The sequence below is a fragment of the Somniosus microcephalus genome, chromosome 5 (assembly GCF_052327205.1).
Source record: "Somniosus microcephalus isolate GS21.2 chromosome 5, FLI_Smic_1.0, whole genome shotgun sequence".
Lineage (NCBI taxonomy): Eukaryota > Metazoa > Chordata > Chondrichthyes > Squaliformes > Somniosidae > Somniosus > Somniosus microcephalus.
The window spans coordinates 317,912,567-317,936,072 of record NC_140991.1 but is presented as its reverse complement, the minus strand read 5'-3'; the positions used below and the strand labels follow the sequence as shown (position 1 = coordinate 317,936,072).

Below are 23,506 nucleotides of genomic sequence, written 5' to 3'. Positions count from 1 at the left end.
GTAACTTGGGAGCATTCCCTTAAAAGTAAGGACATGGATTAGGTGCTGTAAACATTAAATTGGCAGTAGGAGGAATGTTTGTTCCAAGCCAAAACTAGTATAAATAATTTTCCAGAAAATGCTGGAAAAACTCAGCAGGCCAGGCAACATCCGTGGAGAGAAATTAGAGTCAACGTTTCGGGTCAAACCCCTTTGTCAAAACTGAGGAGGCACAGGGAATGAAATAGATGGAAAGGCCGGGCTGCGAGAGAACAAAAGAAGTGAAGAGACATTAAGAGGTATTCAAAACCAGACGAGATGGTGATCGGACTAGTGGAGACAAAAGACGGCTCAGATTAGGTGTGAAATGCGCTGGCAGAATGAGAGACAGCTGCCATGTGGGAGAGAGAAAAAAATGGTGGAAAGGGGGGTGGGGGGAAAGGGCCAAAACAAAGGGGTGGATAAAAAATATAAGTAAAAATGTAATAGGGGCCGAGGTTATGATCTGAAATTGTTGAACTCGATATTGAGTCCGGAAGGCTGTAAAGTGCCTAATCGGAAGATGAGGTGCTGTTCCTCGAGTTTACGCTGAGCTTCCGTGGAACAGTGCAAGAGGCCAAGGACGGTGAGGTCCGAGTGGGAATGGGGCGGTGAATTAAAGTGACAGGCGACCGGAAGCTCAGGGTCCCCCTTACGGACTGAACGGAGGTGTTCCGCAAAGCGGTCACCCAATCTGCGTTTGGTGTCCCCAATGTAGAGGAGACCGCATCGTGAGCAGAGTTTGACTCTGTTTCTCTCTCCGCGGATGTTGCCTGGCCTGCTGAGTTTTTCCAGCATTTTCTGTTGTTATTTTGGATTTCCAGCATCTGCAGTATTTTGCTTTCGTAAATAATTCTCCACTGTGTGGACCTGATTGACTACTTTGCAATGAATTAATTTTAAACTCCCAGCAAATACGCTCTTGCAGTGGGGTATGTGCATGACTGGATGGATGAAGTACGTCGAATTCGCCCTAATTCAATCATTTTTAGTGGTTTGAAATCCATCTTGTCTGTTTTACGGTAGATATTTGTGATGTAGGGCTGGCCTCTTAAGGTTAGGTGGTGTTTGAACAGATGGGTAAACACAGCAGGCTTTCTGGGATGCAGAACAAAGCCTTTTCTGTGTACATATTAGGTAATGCGCTAACACACGGCACATTCTGCTTCTCGGGATAGATTGAAGCACGAGCTTGTAATTTCCTCTGCTGGCGAACTATTTAACGCATTCCCATGAAGTTTAATCCTGCACTGTTACCAGTGTGTTTATAGTAAATCGGTTTACGATGCATTTAAAATGGTGCACCAAAAAAATCTTGCACAAATGCATTAACCGACGGAGTACCAGAGGAAATTAAATTGGCAGATGATCCTTTCCTACCCAGGAGGCTGCATGATCTACACATACTAGAATAATGCAAGGACGGATGGATGTCTTTTGTCGAGTGTGGCTTTGAAGACAAACGTTTTGCCGGATGTCGTCGTGTACGGCAGGTGTCGTCGTGTACGGGGGGGTGGGGGGGAGGTGGTTGGGGGCTGGGGGAGATTACAGAGATAGGGAGGGGCGAGGCCATGGAGGGATTTGAAAACAAGATGAGAATTTTTAAATCGAGGCATTGCTTAACCGGGAGCCAATGTATGTCAGCGAGCACAGGGGGTGATGGATGCACGGTGTGTTTGGTAAACCACTTCCCTTCTGCGGACACGCACTTTGAGAACACGTTGCAGTTGGATCATGCCATTCCAGTGTCCTGAAATTCACAACGGCAACTACTCAACGAACATGAAAGATAATTGGGTTAACCCCCATGATAGACTAACTGCTATAAGAACATAAGAATTAGGAGCAGGAGTCAGCCATTCGGCCCCTCGAGCCTGCTCCGCCATTCAATAAGATCATGGCTGATCTTCGACCTCAACTACACTTTCCCGCCCGATCCCCATATCCCTCGATTCCCCTAGAGTCCAAAAATCTATCGATCTCAGCCTTGAATATACTCAAAGACTCAGCATCCACAGTCCTCTGGGGCAGAGAATTCCAAAGATTCACCACCCTCTGAGTGAAGAAATTCCTCCGCATCTCAGTCTGAAATAATATCCTGAGACTGACCCCTGGTTCTAGCCTCTCCAACCTATGATAGCAATATTAAGTCATCACATTTCAAGACTCCTTGAGCTCCTCAGCCCAGTGTGTGCACTCCCAGTTTAGCATTTAAAATGCGGCACCTTCAGGATTCCACTGATTAATTAAATAGGAATAATTGAAAATCGAACTCCACCCTCCCCGTCCCCCACCCAAATAAACCCATTGTGGCCAGTATTGATTTAGGGCTAAGTATTAACCATTCCTAGTACTAACCAGCCTGAACTGTGTGAGACATAATGAAATAAGGCTTTGACACTCTAAGCTCATATTTGGAAAGGTCAGGAAATTAATTAGCTTGTTTTTGTAAATTGCCAGTAAACTGCTCGTTTGGATTAGTTGACCCTCTTGACCGGGTCACTTAAACCCAGTGCTCGTTCGTGACTCAGAGTTCATGGCTTCCGTGCTGCTCACCTGCTGCACAGATAGGACAGGAGCCCCGATAACCCTCCTATTCTGCTCCGCACAATGTCAATTTAAATTATTGAAAGAAAGACGTGCATTTCTATAGCGCCTTTCACGACCATCGGACGTCCCAAAGCGCTTTACAGCCAATGAAGTACTTTTTGAAGTGTGGTCACTGTTGTTATGTAGGAAATGCGGCAGCCAATTTGCGCACAGCAAGCTCCCACAAACAGCAATGTGATAATGACCAGATCATCTGTTTTTAGTGATGTTGATGAGGGATAAATATTGGCCCCAGGACACCGGGGAGAACTCCCCTGCTCTTCTTCAAAATAGTGGCCACGGGATCTTTTTCATCCACCTGAGAGCAGAAGGGGCCTTGGTTTAACGTCTCATCCGAAAGACGGCCCCTCCGACAGTGCGGCACTCCCTCAGGATTGGGCTGATAAGTGCCAGGTAACATTTGTGCCACACAAGTGCCAGGCAATGACTATCTCCAACAAGCGAGAGTCTAACCACCGCCCCTTGACATCCAATGGCATCATCATCGCCGATGGGAAATAAATGCTGGCCTTGCCAGCAATGCCCACATCCCATGAATGAATTTTTTAAAAAGCACTGCACTGGGAGTGTCAGCCTAGATTTTTGTGCTCAAGTCTCTGGAGTGGGACTTGAACCCACAACATTCTGACTCCGGCTTTAGTGGGAGACATTAGTCTATATATTACATATATACATACAACCCTTTGAGATCTCTGCGCTCCTCTAATTCTGCCCTCTTGAGCATTCCCGATTTTAATCGCTCCACCATTGGTGGCCGTGCCTTCAGCTGCCTGGGCCCCAAGCTCTGGAATTCCCTCCCTAAACCTCCCCACCTCTCTCTTTCCTCCTTCAACATGCTCCTTAAAACCGACCTCTTGCCTGTCCTAAAATCTCCTTGTGGCTCGGTGTCAAAATTCGTCTGATAATGCTCCTGTGAAGCGCCTCAACTCCACTTTCCCGACCAATCCCCAGATCCCTTGATTCCCGAGAGTCCAAAAATCTATCGACCTCGGCCTTGAATATACTCAACGACTGAGCATCCACAGCCCTCTGGGGTAGAGAATTCCAAAGATTCACCACCCTCTGAGTGAAGAAATTCTTCCTCATCTCAGTCTTAAATGGCCGACCCCTTATCCTGAGACTGTGCCCCCTGGTTCTAGACTCTCCAGCCAGGGGGAAACAACCTCTCAGCATCGACCCTGTCAATCCCCCTCAGAATCTTATGTTTGAATGAGATCACCTAAACTCCAGAGAGTATCGGCCCAATCTACTCAATCTCTCATCATAGGACAGCCCTCTCATCCCAGGAATCAATCTAGTGAACCTTCGCTGCACCGCCTCTAAGACAAGTATATCCTTCCTCAGATAAGGAGACCAGAACTGTGCCCAGTACTCCAGGTGTGGTCTCACCAAGGCCCTGTACAATTGTAGCAAGACTTCCTCACTCTTATACTCCAACCCCCTTGCAATGAAAGCCAACGTGCATTTGCTTTATATTGACCGTTGAAAAGAAAATATTCCTGATGATTCTGAGGCTTAAATTATCCTGTGGCATTGCTCCCCATCAGCGTACAAGCATTGCCGCCAGTATTTTGTCTTGTTTTATAACAAATTTTGTTTGATGATCGCTCCTGTGAATTGCCCTGGGGATGTTTTACTACGTTAAAGGCGCTATATAAATGCGTGGTGTTGGTAAAAAGATTCCTCTGTTTGCTGCCTGTAGTGAAATCGAGGGATGTGTTAACATTTCATTACAAGCAGCCAACAGAGTAAATCTCCCGCTCCCCAAGCTTGTTCATCATCTGTGACACTGGCGACGGGGCTGGTGAGTCCGCCTCTATCTTGTGATCTTCTGAGCATTGTACAGGTATGCCTCTTGCATTCATATATAGCCCCTTTTAAAACAGCAAATCACCCCGAGGTGCTTCACAGGAGTGTAATCGGACAAAAATCGACACCGAGCCACAGCAGGAGATATTAGGACAGGTATCTGAAAGCTTGGTCGCAGAGGTCGGTTTTAAGGAGTGTCTTGAAGGAGGAGAGAGAGACGGACGGAGAGGTTGAGGGAGGGAATTCCAGAGCTCGGGGCCCAGACGGCTGAAGGCACGGCCGCCAATGATGCGGTGAAAGGAGTGGGGCTGTACGAGAGGCCAGAGTTCTCGGAGGTCAGAGTTCTCGGAGGTCAGAGCTCTCGGAGGGCTGTAGAGCTTGGGAAGGTTACAGAGGTAAGGAGGGGTGAGGCCATGGAGGGATTGGAACATGAGAATTTTAATATCGGCATTGATGGAGGGGTTGGAGCCTGGTGTTGGAACCTGACATCATGTTGCCGGTTGAAGTCGCCGAGGGGTAACACGTAGATTAGAAATTAGAGGGGGCGAAGTATTCGTCCTTGGGACTCCAGAGGGTTGGGATGGGAAGAAGAGCTGTTGCAGGAGATTCTCTGGTTACGACTGGCTAGGTAAGAGAGGAACCAGACAAGGCAGTGACGCTCAGCTGGACAACGGAGGATGGTGTGATCAGTGGTGTCCGAGGCTGCAGACAGGTCGAGAAAGGTGAATAGAGACCTTCTCTTCTCTTAGGCAGTCCCTCGGAACCGAGGATGACTTGCTTCCACATTAAAAATGAGTGCGCAGGTGACTGATGAGTCCAATGCGGGACCTACAGTCTCTGTCACAGGTGGGGCAGACGGTGGTTGAAGGGGCGGGTGGGTGGGGTGCTTGGGTTGACGTGCGCTGCCTGCGCTTGGCTTCCGCTTGCTCCCGGCGAAGAGACTCAAGGTGTTCGGCGCCTTCCCGGATACTTCTCCACTTTGTGCGGTCTTGGGCCAGGGATTCCCAGGTGTCGGTGGGGATGTTGCACTTTTTCAAGGAGGCTTTGAGGGTGTCCTTGAAGTGTTTCCTCTGCCCACCTGGGGCTCTCTTGCCGTGCCGGAGCTCCGAGTAGTGCGCTTGTTTTGAGAGTCTCGTATCGGGCATGCGGACGATGTGACCCGTCCATCAGAGCTGATTGAGCGTGGTCAAAGCTTCGATGCTGGGGATTTTGGCCTGAGCAAGAACACTGACGTTGGTGCGCCTATCCTGCCAATGGATTTGCAGGATCTTGTGGAGGCAGCGTTGGTGGTACCTCTCCAGTGCTTTGAGGTGCCTGCTGTACATGGTCCATGTCTCTGAGGCATACAGCAGGGTGGGTATCACAGCTGCTCTGCAGACCATGAGCTTAGTGCCGGGTTTGAGGTCCTGGTCTTCAAACACTCTCTTCCTCAGGCGACCGAAGGCTGCACTTGTGAATAGAGAGAGCGCACCATTGTTATAGTCACAGTGAGTGTCATTTGTGACTTTGACGAGGGCGGTTTCAGTACTGTGACCGGTGTGGAAACCTGATTGGAAAGGTTCAGATATGGAGTTGTGGGAAAGATGGGCACGATCTGGGAGGCTACAACGTGTTCAAGGACTTTGGCTAGGAAAGAGGTTGGAAATGGGGTGGTAGTTTGCAACGACCGAGGGGTCAAGGGTTGGTTTTTTGAGGAGGGGGTGCAATGCTGGCAGATTTTGCAAGGGAGGGGGGAATGGTACCTGAGGAGAGGAAACCGTTGGCAATATCAGAAAACATGGGGCTGGGAAAGAAAGTTGAGTGGTCAGCAGTTTAGTGGGAATGGGGTCAAGGGAGCAGGAGGTGGGTCTCGTGGAAAGATGAGCTTGGAGAGGGCATGAGGGGAGATCGGAGAGAAACCAGAGAAAGATGCTGGGGTGGGTGGGGGCGGCCTTGGGGAAGTTTGCCTTGGGTAGGCAAGAGGAAGGGAGAGGTGTGACAGAGGCAGCTGAACGGATGGTCTCGGTCATAGTGACAAAGAAGTCCATGAGCTCCTCGCACATTACTGGAGTTGGGGGTGGAGGGGGAAGGGGAGGGGGGTTTAAGGAGGCGGATGGTAGTGGAGGAAAGAAGCCGGGGGCTATCTTTGCATTCCAGGATGATCCTGGAGTAGTGATGGAGGAGAGCAGGGCCCGATGGTGCTTAATGTGGTCCAGCCAGATCTGCCGAAGAATGGCTAAACTGTGCTCCATATATGGTCAGGTTTGCGTTCCTTCAACTTTTGGGAGTGGAGCTGGGGGCCCTACCCGGGCGAGCGGGGTGGAATCACCAGGGTGGGAGATAGTACCGGTTTTATTAGGGCCAAGAGCTTCAAAGGTGGAGGTGAGGGTGTGATTGAGTAGATGGATAGCTGCAAAAGTATCGTGGCAAGCGGAGGGCCAAAGGCTAGAGAGTTGGGAAAGTGCCGTTACCTCAAAGGACTCCTGCCATCAAGTCAAATAGCTCCGAACGCTGGCGTGAGACACTGCTTCATTTTAGAAGGGCAACATTTCTAACTCCTGTTTTTCGCACAGTTCAAGCGCTCATGGTATGAACATGTCACTCGCCTCCTATCATGCTCGACTGAAATCCTTTGTTGCTGTGATGGGATTGGGAATCATTGACCCACATTGGGTCAGACCTGCTTCCTCTGGGTCACTCAAGGACAACATCGCTTTCGGAAATGTGCCCAGCAAAGCTGCAGCTTAACTCGGCGAGTTGATGAGCTTATTGATGTGTATTATTTTGAAGAGAAAAAGGGGTGTGTTCGTTCGTTCTCTCTTTTTTTTGAAGTTGGTGAAAGGGCATAATTCAGAAAAAACAAAAATCTTTTAAACCTACAAAACATTGGGGGCAGCATTTGGAAAACTGGTGGTGAATGTCCTTGTTAAAGGCACTTGTCGAATTTACCTTTTTGTTGCCTCCTTTACTTGAAAATGTTGGTTCTTTCTGTGTGTCATTGAATTGTGCCGTTGCTGTTTTTTTTTTTAAGTGCCACAGGTCAACGTCCCGCTTCTTCATTGGTGTATTGGTATCAAAACACTTCAGGCTAGAGATCAGCTATAGATTCCTCCCTCCATTACTGCTAAAGTGCCACAGGTCAACGTCCTGTTTCTTCATTGGTGTATTGGTCTCAAAACGCTTCAGGTGTGATATTCTTAATACATCAGCTCAGATTCCTCCCTCCATTACCGCTACTTCACCCTAGCTTTGTATAACGTTTAATCCAGTGTGACTCTCCAATGTGGTACTGGATGGTTAGATATGCAGATCCTTCTGTTGGAGGATATTTATTTATATTCTTGACTTTTTATTGGTGAATTTTGTGCTCTTCATGGTGAGGGGCGTTGGGACCGGGGTATGGAACACTTTCTGTTTTGGGTATCACAGAATCATAGAAATTTACGGCACAGAAGGAGGCCATTCGGCCCATCGTGTCTGTGCCGGCCGACAAAGAGCTCTCCAGCCTAATCCCACTTTCCAGCTCTTGGTCCGTAGCCCTGTAGGTTCCGGCACTTCAAGTGCATATCCAAGTACTTTTTAAATGTGATGAGGGTCTCTGCCTCTCCCACCCTTTCAGGCAGTGAGTTCCAGACCCCCACCACCCTCTGGGTGAAGAAAGTTCTCCTCAACTCCCCTCTAATCCTTCTCCCAATTACTTTAAATCTATGGCCCCTGGTTATTGACCTCTCTGCTAAGGGAAATAGGTCCTTCCTATCCACTCTATCCGGGCCCCTCATAATTTTATACACCTCGATTAAGTCTCCCCTCAGCCTCCTCTGCTCAGTGTCAGAAGCACTCACGGGTTGGGCATAGCACTGTTTTGAGGTTGTAATACTCAATAAAATTAATATAATGCCGTCTGGACCAGGTTGGATGTGTGCCAGAAGGGAAGTTTGAATGAACTTCTGTCATTTGAGAAGTATTTCAGCAAACATTTCTTTCATTTGCTTGTGAAACACACAACCAGAGGATATAGTTTGTTTCGAAATGTCATTGTGCAAAAATATTTTCTCTCTCCCCTGTGGTGAGTTCCCTGCTGCTGCCGCTAATCCCTCTTGAAGTAGACCTTTGGTTTTGTTTTTGCTGTAGGCCGGTTTTGGTTACGGACGGTTTTATGACTGCTGCACTTTCACGGTATTGACATTCCTGCTGTAGACGGGAACTAACTCTGAGCATTTGATGTTGATTTTTCTTCCAGGGACGTGTGTGAAATGCAGCAAAGCTGTGTATGGAGCACATCAGGCTTGCCAGGCCATGGGGAATCTGTATCATGATGCCTGCTTCACCTGCAGTGCCTGCAGTAAGTAATACTTCAGCGGCGATGTTTGTTTTTTGTGTTATTCATTCCTGGGATGTGGGCATCACCAGCAAGGCCGGCATTTATTGACCATCCCTAATTGCCCTCGAGAAGGTGGCGGTGAGCCACCGATTTAATACAACTGAGTGTCTTGCGCGATCTCATCGAACGGCAGAACAGGCTCAGTGGCCTTCTCCTGTTCCTATTTCAGAGGAATCACGGGTAAGGACGGCAGATTCCCTTCCCTAAAGGGGCATTAATGAACCAGATGGGTTTTTACAACAAAACGGCCAGATTTATTGAATTGAATTTAAATGCCGTGGTGGGATTTGAACTCCTGTCTACTGTGATCATCAGTCCAGGCCTCGGGATTACTAGTCCAGTAACATAACCACTGTGCTACTGTATCCCTGGGGTGAGAGGGTTGTCCTGTGAGATGGAGGGAGTGCAGCGAAGATTCACCAGGCTGATACCTGGGATGGCAGGAATGATGTATGAGGAGAGATTGTGTCGATTGGGCTTTTACTCACTGGAGTTTAGAAGAATGAGAGGGGATCTCATTGAAACTTATAAAATTCTAACAGGACTAGACAGACTAGATGCAGGAAGGATGTTCCCGATGGCGGGGGAGTCCAGAACCAGGGGTCATAGTCTAAGGATAAGGGGTAAGCAATTTAGGACAGAAATGAGGAGGAATTTCTTCACCCAGAGAGTGGTGAACCTGTGGAATTCTCTGCCACAGAAGGCGGTTGAGGCCAATTCATTAAATATATTCAGAAAAGAGTTGGATATATTTCTTAAGGCTAAAGGGATCAAGGAATATGGGGAGAAGGCAGGGACAGGGTACTGAGTTTGGATGATCAGCCATGATCTCATTGAATGACGGAGCAGGCTCGAGGGGCCGAATGGCCGACTCCTGCTCCTATCTTCTATGTTTCTATGAGAGATTGAGTAGATTGGGCCAATACTCTCTGGAGTTTAGAAGAATGAGAGGTGATCTCATTGAAACATATAAGGTTCAGAGGGGGATTGACAGGGTCGATGCTGAGAGGTTGTTTCCCCTGGCTGGAGAGTCTAGAACCAGGGGTCACAGTCTCAGGATAAGGGGTCCGATCATTAGTCCAGTAACATACCCACTCTGCGACCGTTCCCACTGGTGGTTATGTTTGGGATTTGGCCTTGGTATAATTGCGCCTCACAACATCCTCTCCGTTCTTTATAAATTTGATTCATAGAACAGTTCGGTCCATCGAGTCTGTGCCAGCTCTTTCATAAGAACATAAGAAATCAAAGAGTTAGTCGCACCCCCCCCCCGGTTCTTTCCCGATATCCCTGCAATTTTTTTCTCTCTCTCTTTCAAGTATTTATCCAATTATCTTTTGAAAGCTACTGTTCAATCTGTTTCCACCCCCATGTTTGTGGGTTTACAATCCGCCTCAGTTTCTCAGTCTGCCTTCGAAAAGGCAGGAGAGTGTACGTAGAATAATGGTGGTTGAAATATAATACAAATCTTTGTAAAGTATCGCACACGGGAAGGGCAATGGTTAATATAAGTACTCCATGGATGGTCTTGAAATAGCTTAGGAAGAAGTTGAAAGATCCAGGGGTTTGAGTCGACTCAGTCTTCAAGATGTCTAACCAGTGCAGACCCATCGATCAACAAAGCAAAGAGGATGTTGAGCTATACCCAGATCGGTGAAGTACAACTCAGAGCAAGTCCTGCCTAACTGTAGAATGCTCTGGTCAGACCGCACCTTCGTCAGTTCTGGGCATCAGATGTAAAGGAGCCGTTCGATCCCTGTAGACCGTTTTAGAAAAGGACTGAGAAAGCATCAGAGGACTGAGTTACGAGAAAAGACGGACAAAACCCGTAGCTTTCAGACTTCAGGAAGTGGCTCAGAAGTGATCTTCTCAAAGTACAGGCTAGTAGTCAATGGTATGGGGAATGTGAGATCCAGGACATAACTTCAGCTAAACTGTGACAGAATGTCAAAGAGGCCCAGGTTTAAACTAGTAAAAGTCAGATTTCCGACAGATAATCGGTTCTTCATGCAAAGAGTGTTCAACGCAAGATTTGGTTTCCAGGCAAAGCAGTGGCGGGAAAACCCATATTCAAGATTCAAAGTGGGTGTGTGTGGGGGGAATGTCTCTGACAGGATGAGCTAAGATAGACCGAGTGACCTTCATGATCTGTATCTATCATAGGAACAGCAGGAGGTCCATTCAGCCCCTCGAGCCTGGTACACAGGAACAGGAGGAGGCCATTCAGCCCCTCGAGCCTGGTACACACGAACAGGAGGAGGCCATTCAGCCCCTCGAGCCTGTTACATGGGAACAGGAGGAGGCCATTCAGCCCCTCGAGCCTGGTACACAAGAACAGGAGGAGGCCAATTGACGCCTTGAGCCTGGTACACAAGAATAGGAGGAGGCCATTCAGCCCCTCGAGCCTGGTACACACGAACAGGAGGAGGCCAATCGACGCCTCGAGCCTGTTCCGACATTCAATGAGATCATGGCTGATCTGCGACCTAACTCCATATATCCGCCTTTGCCCCATATCCCTTAATACCTTTGGTTAACAATAATCTTATCGAATTCAGATTTAAAATTAACAACTGATCTCGCATCAATTGCCGTTTGTGGAAGAGAGTTCCAAACTTCTACCACCTTTTGTGTGTAGAAGTGTTTCCTAATTTCACTCCTGAAAGGTCTGGCTCTAATTTTTAGACTCTGCCCCCTAGTCCTAGACTCCCCAACCAGCGGAAATAGTTTCTCTCTCTCTACCCTATCTGTTCCCTTAATATCTTGAAAACTTCGATCAGATCACCCCTTAATCTTCTAAATTCTAGGGAATACAACCCTAGTTTGTGTAATCTCTCCTCGTAACTTAACCCTTGAAGTCTGGGTATCATTCTGGTAAACCTACGCTGCACTCCCTCCAAGGCCAATATACCCTTCCTAAGGTGTGGTGCCCAGAACTGCTCCCAGTGCTCCAGGTGTGGTCTAACCAGGGTTTTGTACAGCTGCAGCATAACTTCTACCCCCTTGTATTCTAGTCCTCGAGATATAAAGGCCACCATTCCATTAGCCTTTTTGATTATTTTCTGTATCTGTTTACGGTGCCTATTTCTTACATTTTAGTGTATTGCTCTGACTGTTTAGAACATAAGAAATAGGAGCAGGAGTCGGTCATTTGCCCCTCGAGCCTGCTCCGCCATTCAATGAGATCATGGCTGATCTGATCTTGGCCTCAACTCCACTTCCCTGCCCGCTCCCCGTAACCCTCGACTCCCTTACCATTCAAAAATCTGTCTATCTCCACCTTAAATATATTCACTGACTCCGCCTCCACGGCTCTCTGGGGAAGAGAATTCCACAGATTCACGACCCTCTGAGAAGAAATTCCTCCTCATCTCAGTTTTAAATGGGCGACCCCTTATTCTGAAATTATGCCCCCTAGTTCTAGATTCCCCCACGAGGGGAAACATCCTCCCTGCATCTACCCTGTCAAGCCCCTTCAGAATCTTATATGTTTCAATAAGATCACCTCTCATTCTTCTAAACTCCAATGAGTATAGGCCCAACCTGCTCAACCTTTCCTCATAAGACAACCCTTTCACCCCAGGAATCAACCTCGTGAACCTTCTCTGAACTGCCTCCAATGCAAGTATATCCCTCCTTAAATAAGGAGACCAAAACTGGACGCAGTGCTCCAGGTGTGGTCCCACCAATACCCTGTACAGTTGTAGCAGGACTTCCCTACTTTTATACTCCATCCCCCTTGCAATAAAGGCCAACATTCCATTTGCCTTCCTAATTACTTGCTGTACCTACATGCTAACTTTTTGTATTTCGTGTACGAGGACCCCCAGATCCCTCTGTACCGCAGCATTTTGTAGTCTCTCTCCATTTAAATAATAATGTTGCTTTTATTCTTCCTACCACAGCATCCAGGGTTGGAGAATATCCCCTATTGGTGGTAACTGCAGCTTAGCTGGTTTCGTTTCCTAAAGCCACATAATTGTGATTTTATGGGATGTGATTTTGTTTAATCCAGGGATGGATTTGACTTCATGGAGATTACAGCACGGTGGGGTGGGGTGGGGGGGGTGCAGTTGGGGGTGCGCAGGAGGGCAGGGCAGGTGTGGGGGGGACTGTGCTGATTATTTGGTGTGGGGACGCTGACTTTGGTCTGACCATATTGAATGGAATAATTGGCTGCTGAGTCGCCTGAGCTGGCCCGGAGATTTTTTTTTGTTGAGTTTGTACAAAGTTAACTTTTTTCTGAAAGACTCAACACATTGAGTTATTCCCTTAAGAGCAGCAGTGTTCTATTTATAAAGGTTCCCCCACTCCGATTTAACACAACCTCTGTGTGCAACAGCAGAAGGCTGGGGTTTGGTGCACTGAAGGATCTGGCACTAAAGGAAACGCAATGTTGGTTTTGGTCTCCGAGTATCTATTTGCATAACTCCCCACTCTGAGTCACACACTGACTCGCCTAAATAGCGTGGGTGTGGTCCAAGGACGGCCATTGGCATTCTAATGTTCCTCGGGGCATCAGTGGCTCTACGTATCACAGCTGCCAGCATGGAAAAGCTTGGTGGCGACAGTGATGGATGGGAGCATCAAAGACTGTTGAAGTATTAACTAATGGCTCGACTACTTATTACACTCCCTGTTCCACTTGGCTGATTTTACTGAATTAAAATCTTGTCGATTTATAAGCCAAGACATTCCCCTGTTGCTCCAGGCTTTAAGTGGCCCAAGGACTGGATTGTCTTTTTTTTCACTCCCGGGATGTGGGCGTCGTCGGCAAGGCCGGCATTTATTGCCCATCCCTAATTGCCCTCGAGAAGGTGGTGGTGAGCCATCGCCTTGAGTACAAGTGAATGGCTTGATCGGCCATGGTAGCACAGTGGTTATGTTACTGGACTAGTGATCCAGAGGCCTGGACTAATGATCCGTGAGACACGAGTTCAGATCCCACCAGGGCAGCTAGACGTGACTCCAGACCCCTGAAATGGTCCAGCGAGACACCCGGCTAAGGGCAGTTAGGGATGGGCAATAAATGCTGGGCTTGCCAGTGACGCCCATAAGAACATAAGAAATAGGAGCAGGAGTAGGCCAATCGGCCCCTCGAGCCTGCTCCGCCATTCAATAAGATCATGGCTGATCTGATCCTAACCGCCAATCCACTATCACAGAACCATCTCCTGAATCTAACAGAATTAGACACACGAAATAGGAGCAGGATCAGGCTACACGGCCCCTGGACCCGCTCCGCTCCGCTACCCACAGGGCCATGACCGATCCGAACCTAGACTCATGTCCAAATTCCTGCCCGCTCCCCGTAACCCTTAATTCCCTTTACTTCTGGGAAACTGTCTATTTCTGTTTTAAATTTATGTAATGATGTAGCTTCTACAGCTTTTTGGGGCAGCATATTCCATGGACCTACCACCCTCTGAGTGAAGTAGTTCCTCCTCATCTCAGTTTTGAAAGAGCAGCCCCTTATTCTAAGACTATGCCCCCTAGTTCTAGTTTCACCCATCATCGGGAACATCCTCCCCACATCCACCCGATCCAACCCCTTCACAATCTTATATGTTTCAATAAGATCGCCTCTCATTCTTCTGAACTCCAATGAGTAGAGTCCCAATCTACTCAACCTCACCTCATATGTCCATCCCCTCATCCCTGGGATTAACCGAGTGAACCTTCTTTGTACTAACATTCCCTTAAAGAATTTTTTAAAAAAGTTTAAGAGTCAACCACATTGCTGTGGGTCTGGAGTCACATATCGGCCAGACCGGGTAAGGACGGCAGATTTCCTTCCCTAAAGGACATTAGTGAACCAGATGGGTCTTTACGACAATCCCATGGTCACCATTACTGATGCTAGCTTTTTATTCCAGATTTATTTAATTGAATTGAATTTAAATTCCCCAGCTGCCGTGGTGGGGTGTGAACTCATGTCTACCAAATCATTAGTCCAGGCCTCTGGATTACTAGTCTAGTAACATAACCACTGTGCTACTGTTCCCTTCAGTGGCTGGTGGTAAAGCAATCACAATAATGCTGTATAACAACAGAAAATGCTGGAAAAACTCAGCAGGTCAGGCAACATCCGTGGAGAGAAATTTGAGTTGACGTTTCGGGTTTGACCCTTCTTCAAAACTGGAGAGAAAAGGAACTGGATCGAAGGCAGGGCTGCGATCGGACAAAAGAATAAGTTGTTATTTCGGATTTCCAACATCTGCAGTACGGGTAGACTACCCTTTATCCGGACTTCCGAAAACCGAAACCCTCTAAAAACCGAAGGTTTTTTCGTTCAGCGTAAGTCGTGCGTACGAACGAAAAAACCTTCGGTTTTTAGAGGGTTCCAGTTTTGGAAGTTCGGATAAAGGGTAAGTCATGCGCACGACCCCCCGCCGGCCCCGACAACCGCCGACCCCCCCGCGGACCCCGCGGACCCCGCCAGCCCCGACAACCGCCGACCCCCCCGCGGACCCCGACAACCGCCGACCCCGCCAACCGCCGACCCCCCCGCGGACCCCGCCGGCCCCGACAACCGCCGACCCCGCCAGCCCCGACAACCGCCGACCCCCCCGCGGACCCCGCCGGCCCCGACAACCGCCGACCCCGCCGCGGACCCCGCCGGCCCCGACAACCGCCGACCCCCCCGCGGACCCCGCCGGCCCCGACAACCGCCGACCCCCCCGCGGACCCCGCCAGCCCCAACCCCCGCCGACCCCGACTGACTTACGCTGAGCGTCAGCGTAAGTCGTGCGCACGACCCCCCGCGGACCCCCGCCGACCCACCTTCCGAAATTCTCCTTTATCCGAAACTCGGCTGGTCCCGAGGTTTTCGGATAAAGGATAGTCTACCTGTATTTTGCTATCGTCACAATAATGCTGTAATGTACCTATCCACGTTCCAACTTGCTGTGCCTTGGAGACTAGATTACTGTGCGCGATTCCGTGAGCTCTGCTCCGTGAGCGCCCAGTCTCACTTTAGTAGTTGTGGGGGAGGTGCATAGTGCTTGCTAGGCTGCAGCAAGGAGGGGGAAGTTGGAGGGAGAGTCCCGCCAGGCCAGGTGGAAATTCGCAGAGTTTCCGCTTTGGGCGCAGTTGGGAACTGTGCCCAAAATGTGTGCCAGCCCGTGGTTCAGTGGGCAGACCCGAGTTCAAATCCCACCACGGCAACTGTGGAATTTAAATTCAGTTAATTAAATAAATCTGGAATAAAAAGCTAGTGTCAGTAATGGTGACCATGATTGTCGTCAGAAGGTCGTGGGTTCAAGTCCCACTCCAGAGACTTGAGCGCAAAAATCCAGGCTGACCCTCCAGTGCAGTGCTGAGGGACAAATGTAAGAAGTCACACAACACCAGGTTATAGTCCAACAGCTTTATTTGAAATCACAAGCTTTCGGAGCGCTGCTCCTTCGTCAGGTGAAGTGGAGAAATGCATAAAGACACCGCTTATATAGTCAGAGAATCATGTCAGATGTTTACAGGTAATCTTTCCAACTGCCATTTATCACACCTCGGCAGAGAGATAATCACAGCAATCAAAGGTGTGAATGGTGTCCAAACAGGTCAGTCAGGTAAAAACATTACATCAAAGAACAATGAGGTGGGGTCACAAGGGTTTTTTACCTGACTGACCTGTTTGGACACCAGTCACACCTTTGATTGCTGTGATTATCTCTCTGCCGAGGTGTGATAAATGGCAGTTGGAAAGATTACCTGTAAACATCTGACATTATTCTCTGACTATATAAGCTGTGTCTTTATGCATCTCTCCACTTCACCTGACGAAGGAGCAGCGCTCCGAAAGCTTGTGATTTCAAATAAAGCTGTTGGACTATAACCTGGTGTTGTGTGACTTCTTACATTTGTCCACCCCAGTCCAACTCCGGCATCTCCACACCACCAGTACTGAGGGAGTGCCGCACTGTCGGAGGGGCAGTACTGAGGGAGTGCCGCACTGTCGGAGGGGCAGTACTGAGGGAGTGCCGCACTGTCGGAGGGGCAGTACTGAGGGAGTGCCGCACTGTCGGAGGGGCAGTACTGAGGGAGTGCCGCACTGTCGGAGGGGCAGTACTGAGGGAGCGCCGCACTGTCGGAGGGGCAGTACTGAGGGAGCGCTGCACTGTCGGAGGGGCAGTACTGAGGGAGCGCCGCACTGTCGGAGGGGCAGTACTGAGGGAGCGCTGCACTGTCGGAGGGGCAGTACTGAGGAAGTGCTGCACTGTCGGAGGGGCAGTACTGAGGGAGCGCCGCACTGTCGGAGGGGCAGTACTGAGGAAGTGCTGCACTGTCGGAGGGGCAGTACTGAGGGGGGTGGGAAAGAGGCAGGCTGTTGTGAAGAAGGGAGCCGAGGTAATTGTGGCGCTTCTTCCCACCCCGCTCTGCTCTGCTGGTGCCGTGGCTCAGTGGGCAACCCTCTCACCTTTGAGTCAGCAGATTGTGGGTTCAAGTCCCACTCCACAGACTTCAGCACAAAAATCCAGGTGCCGTCTTTCGGATGAGACGTTAAATCGAGGCCCCGTCTGCTCTCTCAGTTTGATGTAAAAGATCCCACGGCACTATTTTGAAGAAGAGCAGGGGAGTTCTCCCCGGTGTCCTGGGGCCAATATTTATCCCTCAATCAACATAACAAAAACAGATTATCTGGTCATTATCACACTGCTGTTTGTGGGAGCTTGCTGTGTGCAAATTGGCTGCCACATTTCCTACATTACAACAGTGACCACACTTCAAAAGTACTTCATTGGCTGTAAAGCACTTTGGGACGTCTGGTGGTCGTGAAAGGCGCTATAGAAATGCTGAGTCTTTCTTAAATTGCGCTTAGTATCGTGACGGTTAGCTTACAGTTCCATTTTCCACTGAAATTCATTTGCATAATCACAACAGTAATTCCTGCCATGGACCAGTGCAGCCAGGCAGCGAAATAGAACATCATCGTTTCTTTTTTTCCTCTCTTTCCATTAAAAAGTATTAATGTATTTGAGAGCGGTAACCTAGGGCGGTTTTATTAAATGGGTTTATCACCAAAATAATTAGCGTTTGTAATGAGTGTGTCCAGTCCTCCAGCTGTGAGTAACCGGATTTTAAATTACTGAAAATTACTTAAACTATTAAATGGTTTAGTATTGGTTAATTGCCGCAGGCCGGTCAGTTTCTTGGTAAATTTAAATACTTTTTGATGTGGAGAAATCTTTTAAAAAATGTGCCGACTAGCGCCTGTGCGCTTGGGAAAATGAGCGCCATTTGAAGAGCCTTCCCGAATCGGCAGAATCGAGCAATTTCCACCAGGGGTGGGGGGGGGCTTGATCCGGGCGAATTGAGTGTAAAGATCGCAGGGAAAGCCCGAGCACAAGTGGGACGGGGCTCGAAGGACCCGGAGAGTCTTCACCTGTCTTGTCATTGCTCGTACGCTTTGGGCGTAACGAGCTTGCGTTTAAAGCCCCCCCCCCTCCCCCCGAGCTTTTTTTTTGCGGCGGTTTTGGCCAATTAGCGCTCGAATCCAGGCGCAAAGCTAGAGGAATCGCTGCCCCCACAGGCTGGGGCGGCGATATCCGTATATCCGGCTCCTGCCTGTATCGCCGCACTCGCAGCCGACTTGCAGAACTCTGGGCCCCTGCCACAGACGAGGACGCCGTTTCAGTTCAGTACAAGAGCACAATGAATGAATCTCTTCACCCGTAGCGGAAGATAAGCTGGGCGGCCAACGGACAAAAATGTGAGTGAAATAATCGCAGCGATGCCAGATAGTCCCAACGTTAATTTGATACATGAATCACTCTCTCACAGGCTGAAACATGCTCCTGAAGCGTCTGCAGACACTGTCGTTTCACATTCCGCCCGGCTTCTGTCGATGTAGTGTGTGCAGGCAGCTGCTTATTTTTTGTTAAGCATCAACATCCCTCCCTCCCCCACACCCACAACAAGTTTGGAATGTTATCACCCAGGATGCCGTGGTTGGCTGTGACCAAGATTAACTGTTCTTTCTTTCTTTTTGGTTAAAAATAGCTGTGACACTCTGCCAATTGAGAGCCTGATTTTTATGTATCGAGCACCATCTGAGCTGAGTTATGTGGGATGTATCTCCTTTCCATCGTAATTCACAACAAGCACTTTCAGAATCGTCAGGGTTTAATCGATTAACTTCATTCAACTGGTTGCACTAATATTAACTGAAGAAAGACTCTGTCCCTCTGTCTCTCACTATCTCTCTCTCTTTCCCCTCACCCCTTGCTCCCATCGCTTGCTCCTCTCCATCTCCATCTGTTTCACCCTCTATCTCTCCTTCTCACTTCCCTCAAGCCCCCTCCCATCTCTTTCTTTCTCTCCCTCTCTCTCTTTTTCTCTCCCTCTTTTTTCTCTTTCTCTCTCTCGCACTTTCCCTCTCGCTCGCTTTCGCGCTTTCTCGCTCTCCATCTCGCTCTTTCTCTCACGTTTCCTACATTACAACAGTGACTCCAATTCAAAAAGTACTTCATTGGCTGTAAAGTGCTTTGGGACGTCCGGTGGTCGTGAAAGGCGCTATAGAAATGCAAGTCGTTCTTTCTTTTCTCTCTCTCGCTCTCTTCCCCGCCCCTACTATCAGTACAGCTGATTGGTATCGGTGCACTCTGGGGTAAAATATCAAGTCGAAGCCCAGGCTTTTGGGAGCCGCTGAGGCCTTCAAGGAAAAACCTGAATGAAGATATTAAAAGACACCAAGATAATTTGATTGGATAAATTTAATTGTGTGATTGAGGATTGTGTAGTTATTTTGTTAAACCTGTATTTTGGATATTTGTGATTCTGGTGGCTGAGGGCTCTAAAAGAAAAACCTTTTCACAAACCATTTTGAGCTATTTATGGCCTGATTGGACAACCACAGTAAGTAATTTACCCAGTAAAACACGTCATAAACGTAGCCCCAGGAATTGGTCATGGAAAAAGTTGACACAAAGTGTGACCAAAACATAGCAACAGGAAGTCTAACCGTACAGACAGGAAGCGTGCGAAGACACGAGCCTTTTATTAATCCAGCAGTTCTATAAATCTAACCTAATATAGATCCGTTAGTGATTTTAACGTAAAGGTATAGAAAACTGAAGCTCGTCTTTTTAGGCATACCGTAAAAGTAACATTTTACGAGCTCCGGTGGCAATTGTGTGACACAAGCCCTGCTATTGGAGAGTTGCGCCCATCGATGTTCCCGTTACGCTGTGCCACGCAGCGGTCTGGAGGTCCCGCGCAACCCGCTCGCCAGCATTACAATGGGGGAAAAACCAGGCATGCGCGGAAATTTGAATGGGCCGTGCGCTCAAAAATAATTTGAGTGAACATTGGCGCCCATATATCCATTCTACTAGTTCTCGTGAAAGATTTTAATGGCATCACTTTTCACAGCAATGAGCAATGGGTTTCCTTACACTAAACTTTTATTAAGTGCTATTTCAAAATTGATATTGACATAATATTCTCTGGGCAGGAAACCTAAAATATTTTGGATTTTAATAAATCTAAGTAAAAGTAAGTATTGAAAGGACAGAACGGGATAAACAAATGCAACTCCATGTTGGCTTCATAAAGGAATAACAACACAGACCTTTATAATAAATAAAGAAAGGCTTGCATTTCTATAGCGCCTTTCACGACCTCAGGACGTCCCAAAGCGTGTACAGCCAATGAAGTACTTTTTGAAATGTGGTCGCTGTTGTAATGTAGGAAACGCGGCAGCCAGTTTGCGCACAGCAAGCTCCCACAAACAGCAATGTGATAATGACCAGATAATCTGTTTTTAGTGATGTTGGTTGAGGGATAAATATTGGCCCCAGGACACCGGGGAGAACTCCCCTGCTCTTCTTCAAAATAGTGCCACGGGATCTTTTACGCCCGCCTGAGAGAGCAGACGGGGCCTCAGTTTAATGTCTCATCCGAAAGACAGCACCTCCGACAGTGCAGCGCTCCCTCAGTACTACCCTTCCGACAGTGCGGCACTCCCTCAGTACTGCCCCTCCGACAGTGCAGCGCTCCCTCAGTACTGCCGCTCCGACAGTGCGGCACTCCCTCAGTACTGCACTGGGAGTGACAGCCTAGATTTTTGTGCTCAAGTCTCTGGAGTGGGACTTGAATCCACAACCTTCTGACTCGGAGGTGAGGGTGCTGCCCACTGAGCCACAGGCTGAATGTAAACCTGCCGCTGCTGGCCCGTCTGCTGTGCATTTCCAGCACTTTCTTTTTTTGTTTCAAACACTCAGTATTTGTGTTTCCTCCTTTTTATCACTGATCCCTTTTATTTCACCTTTCTCCGTAGGTAGAAGATTGCGAGGGAAAGCATTCTACTTCGTCAATGGAAGAGTATACTGCGAAGAGGATTTTCTGGTGAGTCTCAGTTCCACGTGGCAGCTTGGTACTGACGCCAGTGTGCGCAACGAGTTCCTTCCACTCTGTATATTCATTGAAGAGTCACAGAGTCATAACGGCACAGGAGGCCATTCGGCCCATCGAGTCCGTGCCGGCTCTCTGTAGAGCAATCCAGTCAGTCCCATTCCCCCGCTCTATCCCCGTAGCCCTGCAAGTTTATTTCCCTCAAGTGCCTATCCAGTCTCCCCTTGAAAACATTGAGTGTCTCCGCTTCCACCGCTTCCGTCGGCAGCGAGTTCCAGGTCCTCATCACTCGCTGCGTAAAAAAGGTTTTTCCTCACGTCCCCCCTGTATCTCTTGCCCAAAACCTTAAATCTGTGTCCCCTAGTCCTTGTACCATCAACTAGTGGGAACAGCCTTTCCCCGTCTAGCCTATCCAAACCCGTCATAATCTTGTACACCTCTATCAAATCCCACCAACACGTTGTGCACACCCAGCCCTCTCATTGATTATTGAGGAGGAGCGGCACGTTTGTTGCTTTCGGAGAAAAGATGGCCGATTTTTTTTTAAAACTCCATCCGCCCAACCTAAACTGGGTGGTAGTGCCCGAAAAAGACACCAGCTGACGTTCCGGCCACCGCCATCTTGGGTGCAGTCCAGAGGCGGGTGGCCGGAGCGTCTGCCTGTTTCGGGTAGAGGGCCTCTTGTACAGGAAACTTTGAGTTATCCGGAGGCGAACCGTCCGGCAAGCTGGAGCCACCGGCAAAAATCAGGAGCCGTTTTTTATTCTTTTCGTTTCTTTTCTTTGCTTTGTTTGAACAGTCAAACTCTGCAAGGTCTGTAGCTAAGCAACAGCTTCAGCTAGAGACGCTACAGAGACGCTTGCCGACTGTTTAGAGGCTGTTGCTAAGCAACAGGGTTTGTTGATTCATACGGAGATGAAAATCTCCGTATGTTTCAACATTAACTCTGGAGTGTCCGGCAGTTTTGAGGGAACGGCAGCAGCGCGGTCCCGTCGGTGCCGGATAGCACAAAGTTTCCTGTAATATGAAAATCCAACGACGTGAATAAAACCTCGATTGCACTTTTGAAGGTACAAACGGGCAGAGCGTTTTGCTACGCGTTTTTTTTTGTACCAGGCAGCGAGCGGCTCTTGAAGGGACAGCTGGAGGCCGATCAAAAAAAAAACCCAATGAGCCGGAAATATCGAATTGCTCCTCCTGGACTCTTGAGAGAATAACTGGCAGGCAGTCGGAGGGTCCGCCCTTCACCCAACCCCCACACTCCCCGCTCCCACTCTCAGTCGGCTCAGTGTCTGGGCCAGCCGGTTTCCCACCCAAACACGAGCGCTGAGTGGCGGTGGGGCGCCTGAAGCTTGCCGGCGGCCCCAGTAAATGAAGCCGAGGCCTCCTCGTGGTTCGGGCCTCTCGCTGGCTGACTCCGCCCACCGCTCGTTCCCTTCTCTGCCCAAAGCTAAAATCAGACCTTTCTGTTTTGAGAAAAAAGAAATGGGGTTTGAGCTGAAAATTTTTAACCCTCTGATGCCGTACCATGTTCTCTTGCTACGTACAGGATGTCATTGCGCAGGTCAGTAACTCCCTCTCTCTCTCTCTCTCTCTCCACAGTATTCGGGCTTCCAGCAATCTGCTGATAAATGTTTTGCTTGTGGGCACCTGATAATGGACATGGTGAGTTAAGAAAGAAAGACTTGCATTTATACGGCGCCTTTCACAACCACCGGACGTCTCAAAACGCTTTACAGCCAATGAAGTACTTTTTGTAGTGTAGCCACTGTTGTAATGTAGGAAACGCGGCAGCCAATTTACGCACAGCAAGCTCCCACAAACAGCACTGTGATAATGACCAGATAATCTGTTTTAGTGATGTTGATTGAGGGATAAATATTGGCCCCAGGACGCCGGGGAGAACTCCCCTGCGCTTCTTCAAAATAGTGCCATGGGATCTTTTACGCCCACCTGAGAGAGCAGACGGGGCCTTGGTTTAACCTCTCATCCGAAAAACGGCACCTCCGACAGTGCAGCACTCCCTCAGTACCGCCCCTCCGACGGTGCGGCGCTCCCTCAGTACCGCCCCTCCGACGGTGCGGCGCTCCCTCAGTACTGCCCCTCCGACGGTGCGGCGCTCCCTCAGTACTGCCCCTCCGACGGTGCGGCGCTCCCTCAGTACTGCCCCTCCGACGGTGCGGCGTTCCCTCAGTACCGCCCCTCCGACAGTGCGGCGCTCCCTCAGTACCGCCCCTCCGACAGTGCGGCGCACCCTCCGTACCGCCCCTCCGACAGTGCGGCGCTCCCTCAGTACCGCCCCTCCGACAGTGCGGCACTCCCTCAGTACCGCCCCTCCGACAGTGCGGCACTCCCTCA

At 49.1% G+C, this 23,506-nt stretch overlaps 1 protein-coding gene across 1 annotated transcript in view; it reads left to right on the top strand.

Moving 5' to 3' along the window:
* limd1a (LIM domains containing 1a) overlaps nucleotides 1-23,506 on the top strand; it is a 61,546-nt gene that overhangs the window by 16,677 nt on the left and 21,363 nt on the right. Inside the window, exons 2-4 of the mRNA XM_085989296.1 lie at nucleotides 8,657-8,758; nucleotides 21,075-21,142; nucleotides 22,751-22,813. Of these exons, the coding sequence (XP_085845422.1) occupies nucleotides 8,657-8,758; nucleotides 21,075-21,142; nucleotides 22,751-22,813 (233 nt within the window). The remainder of the gene's footprint in view (nucleotides 1-8,656; nucleotides 8,759-21,074; nucleotides 21,143-22,750; nucleotides 22,814-23,506) is intronic.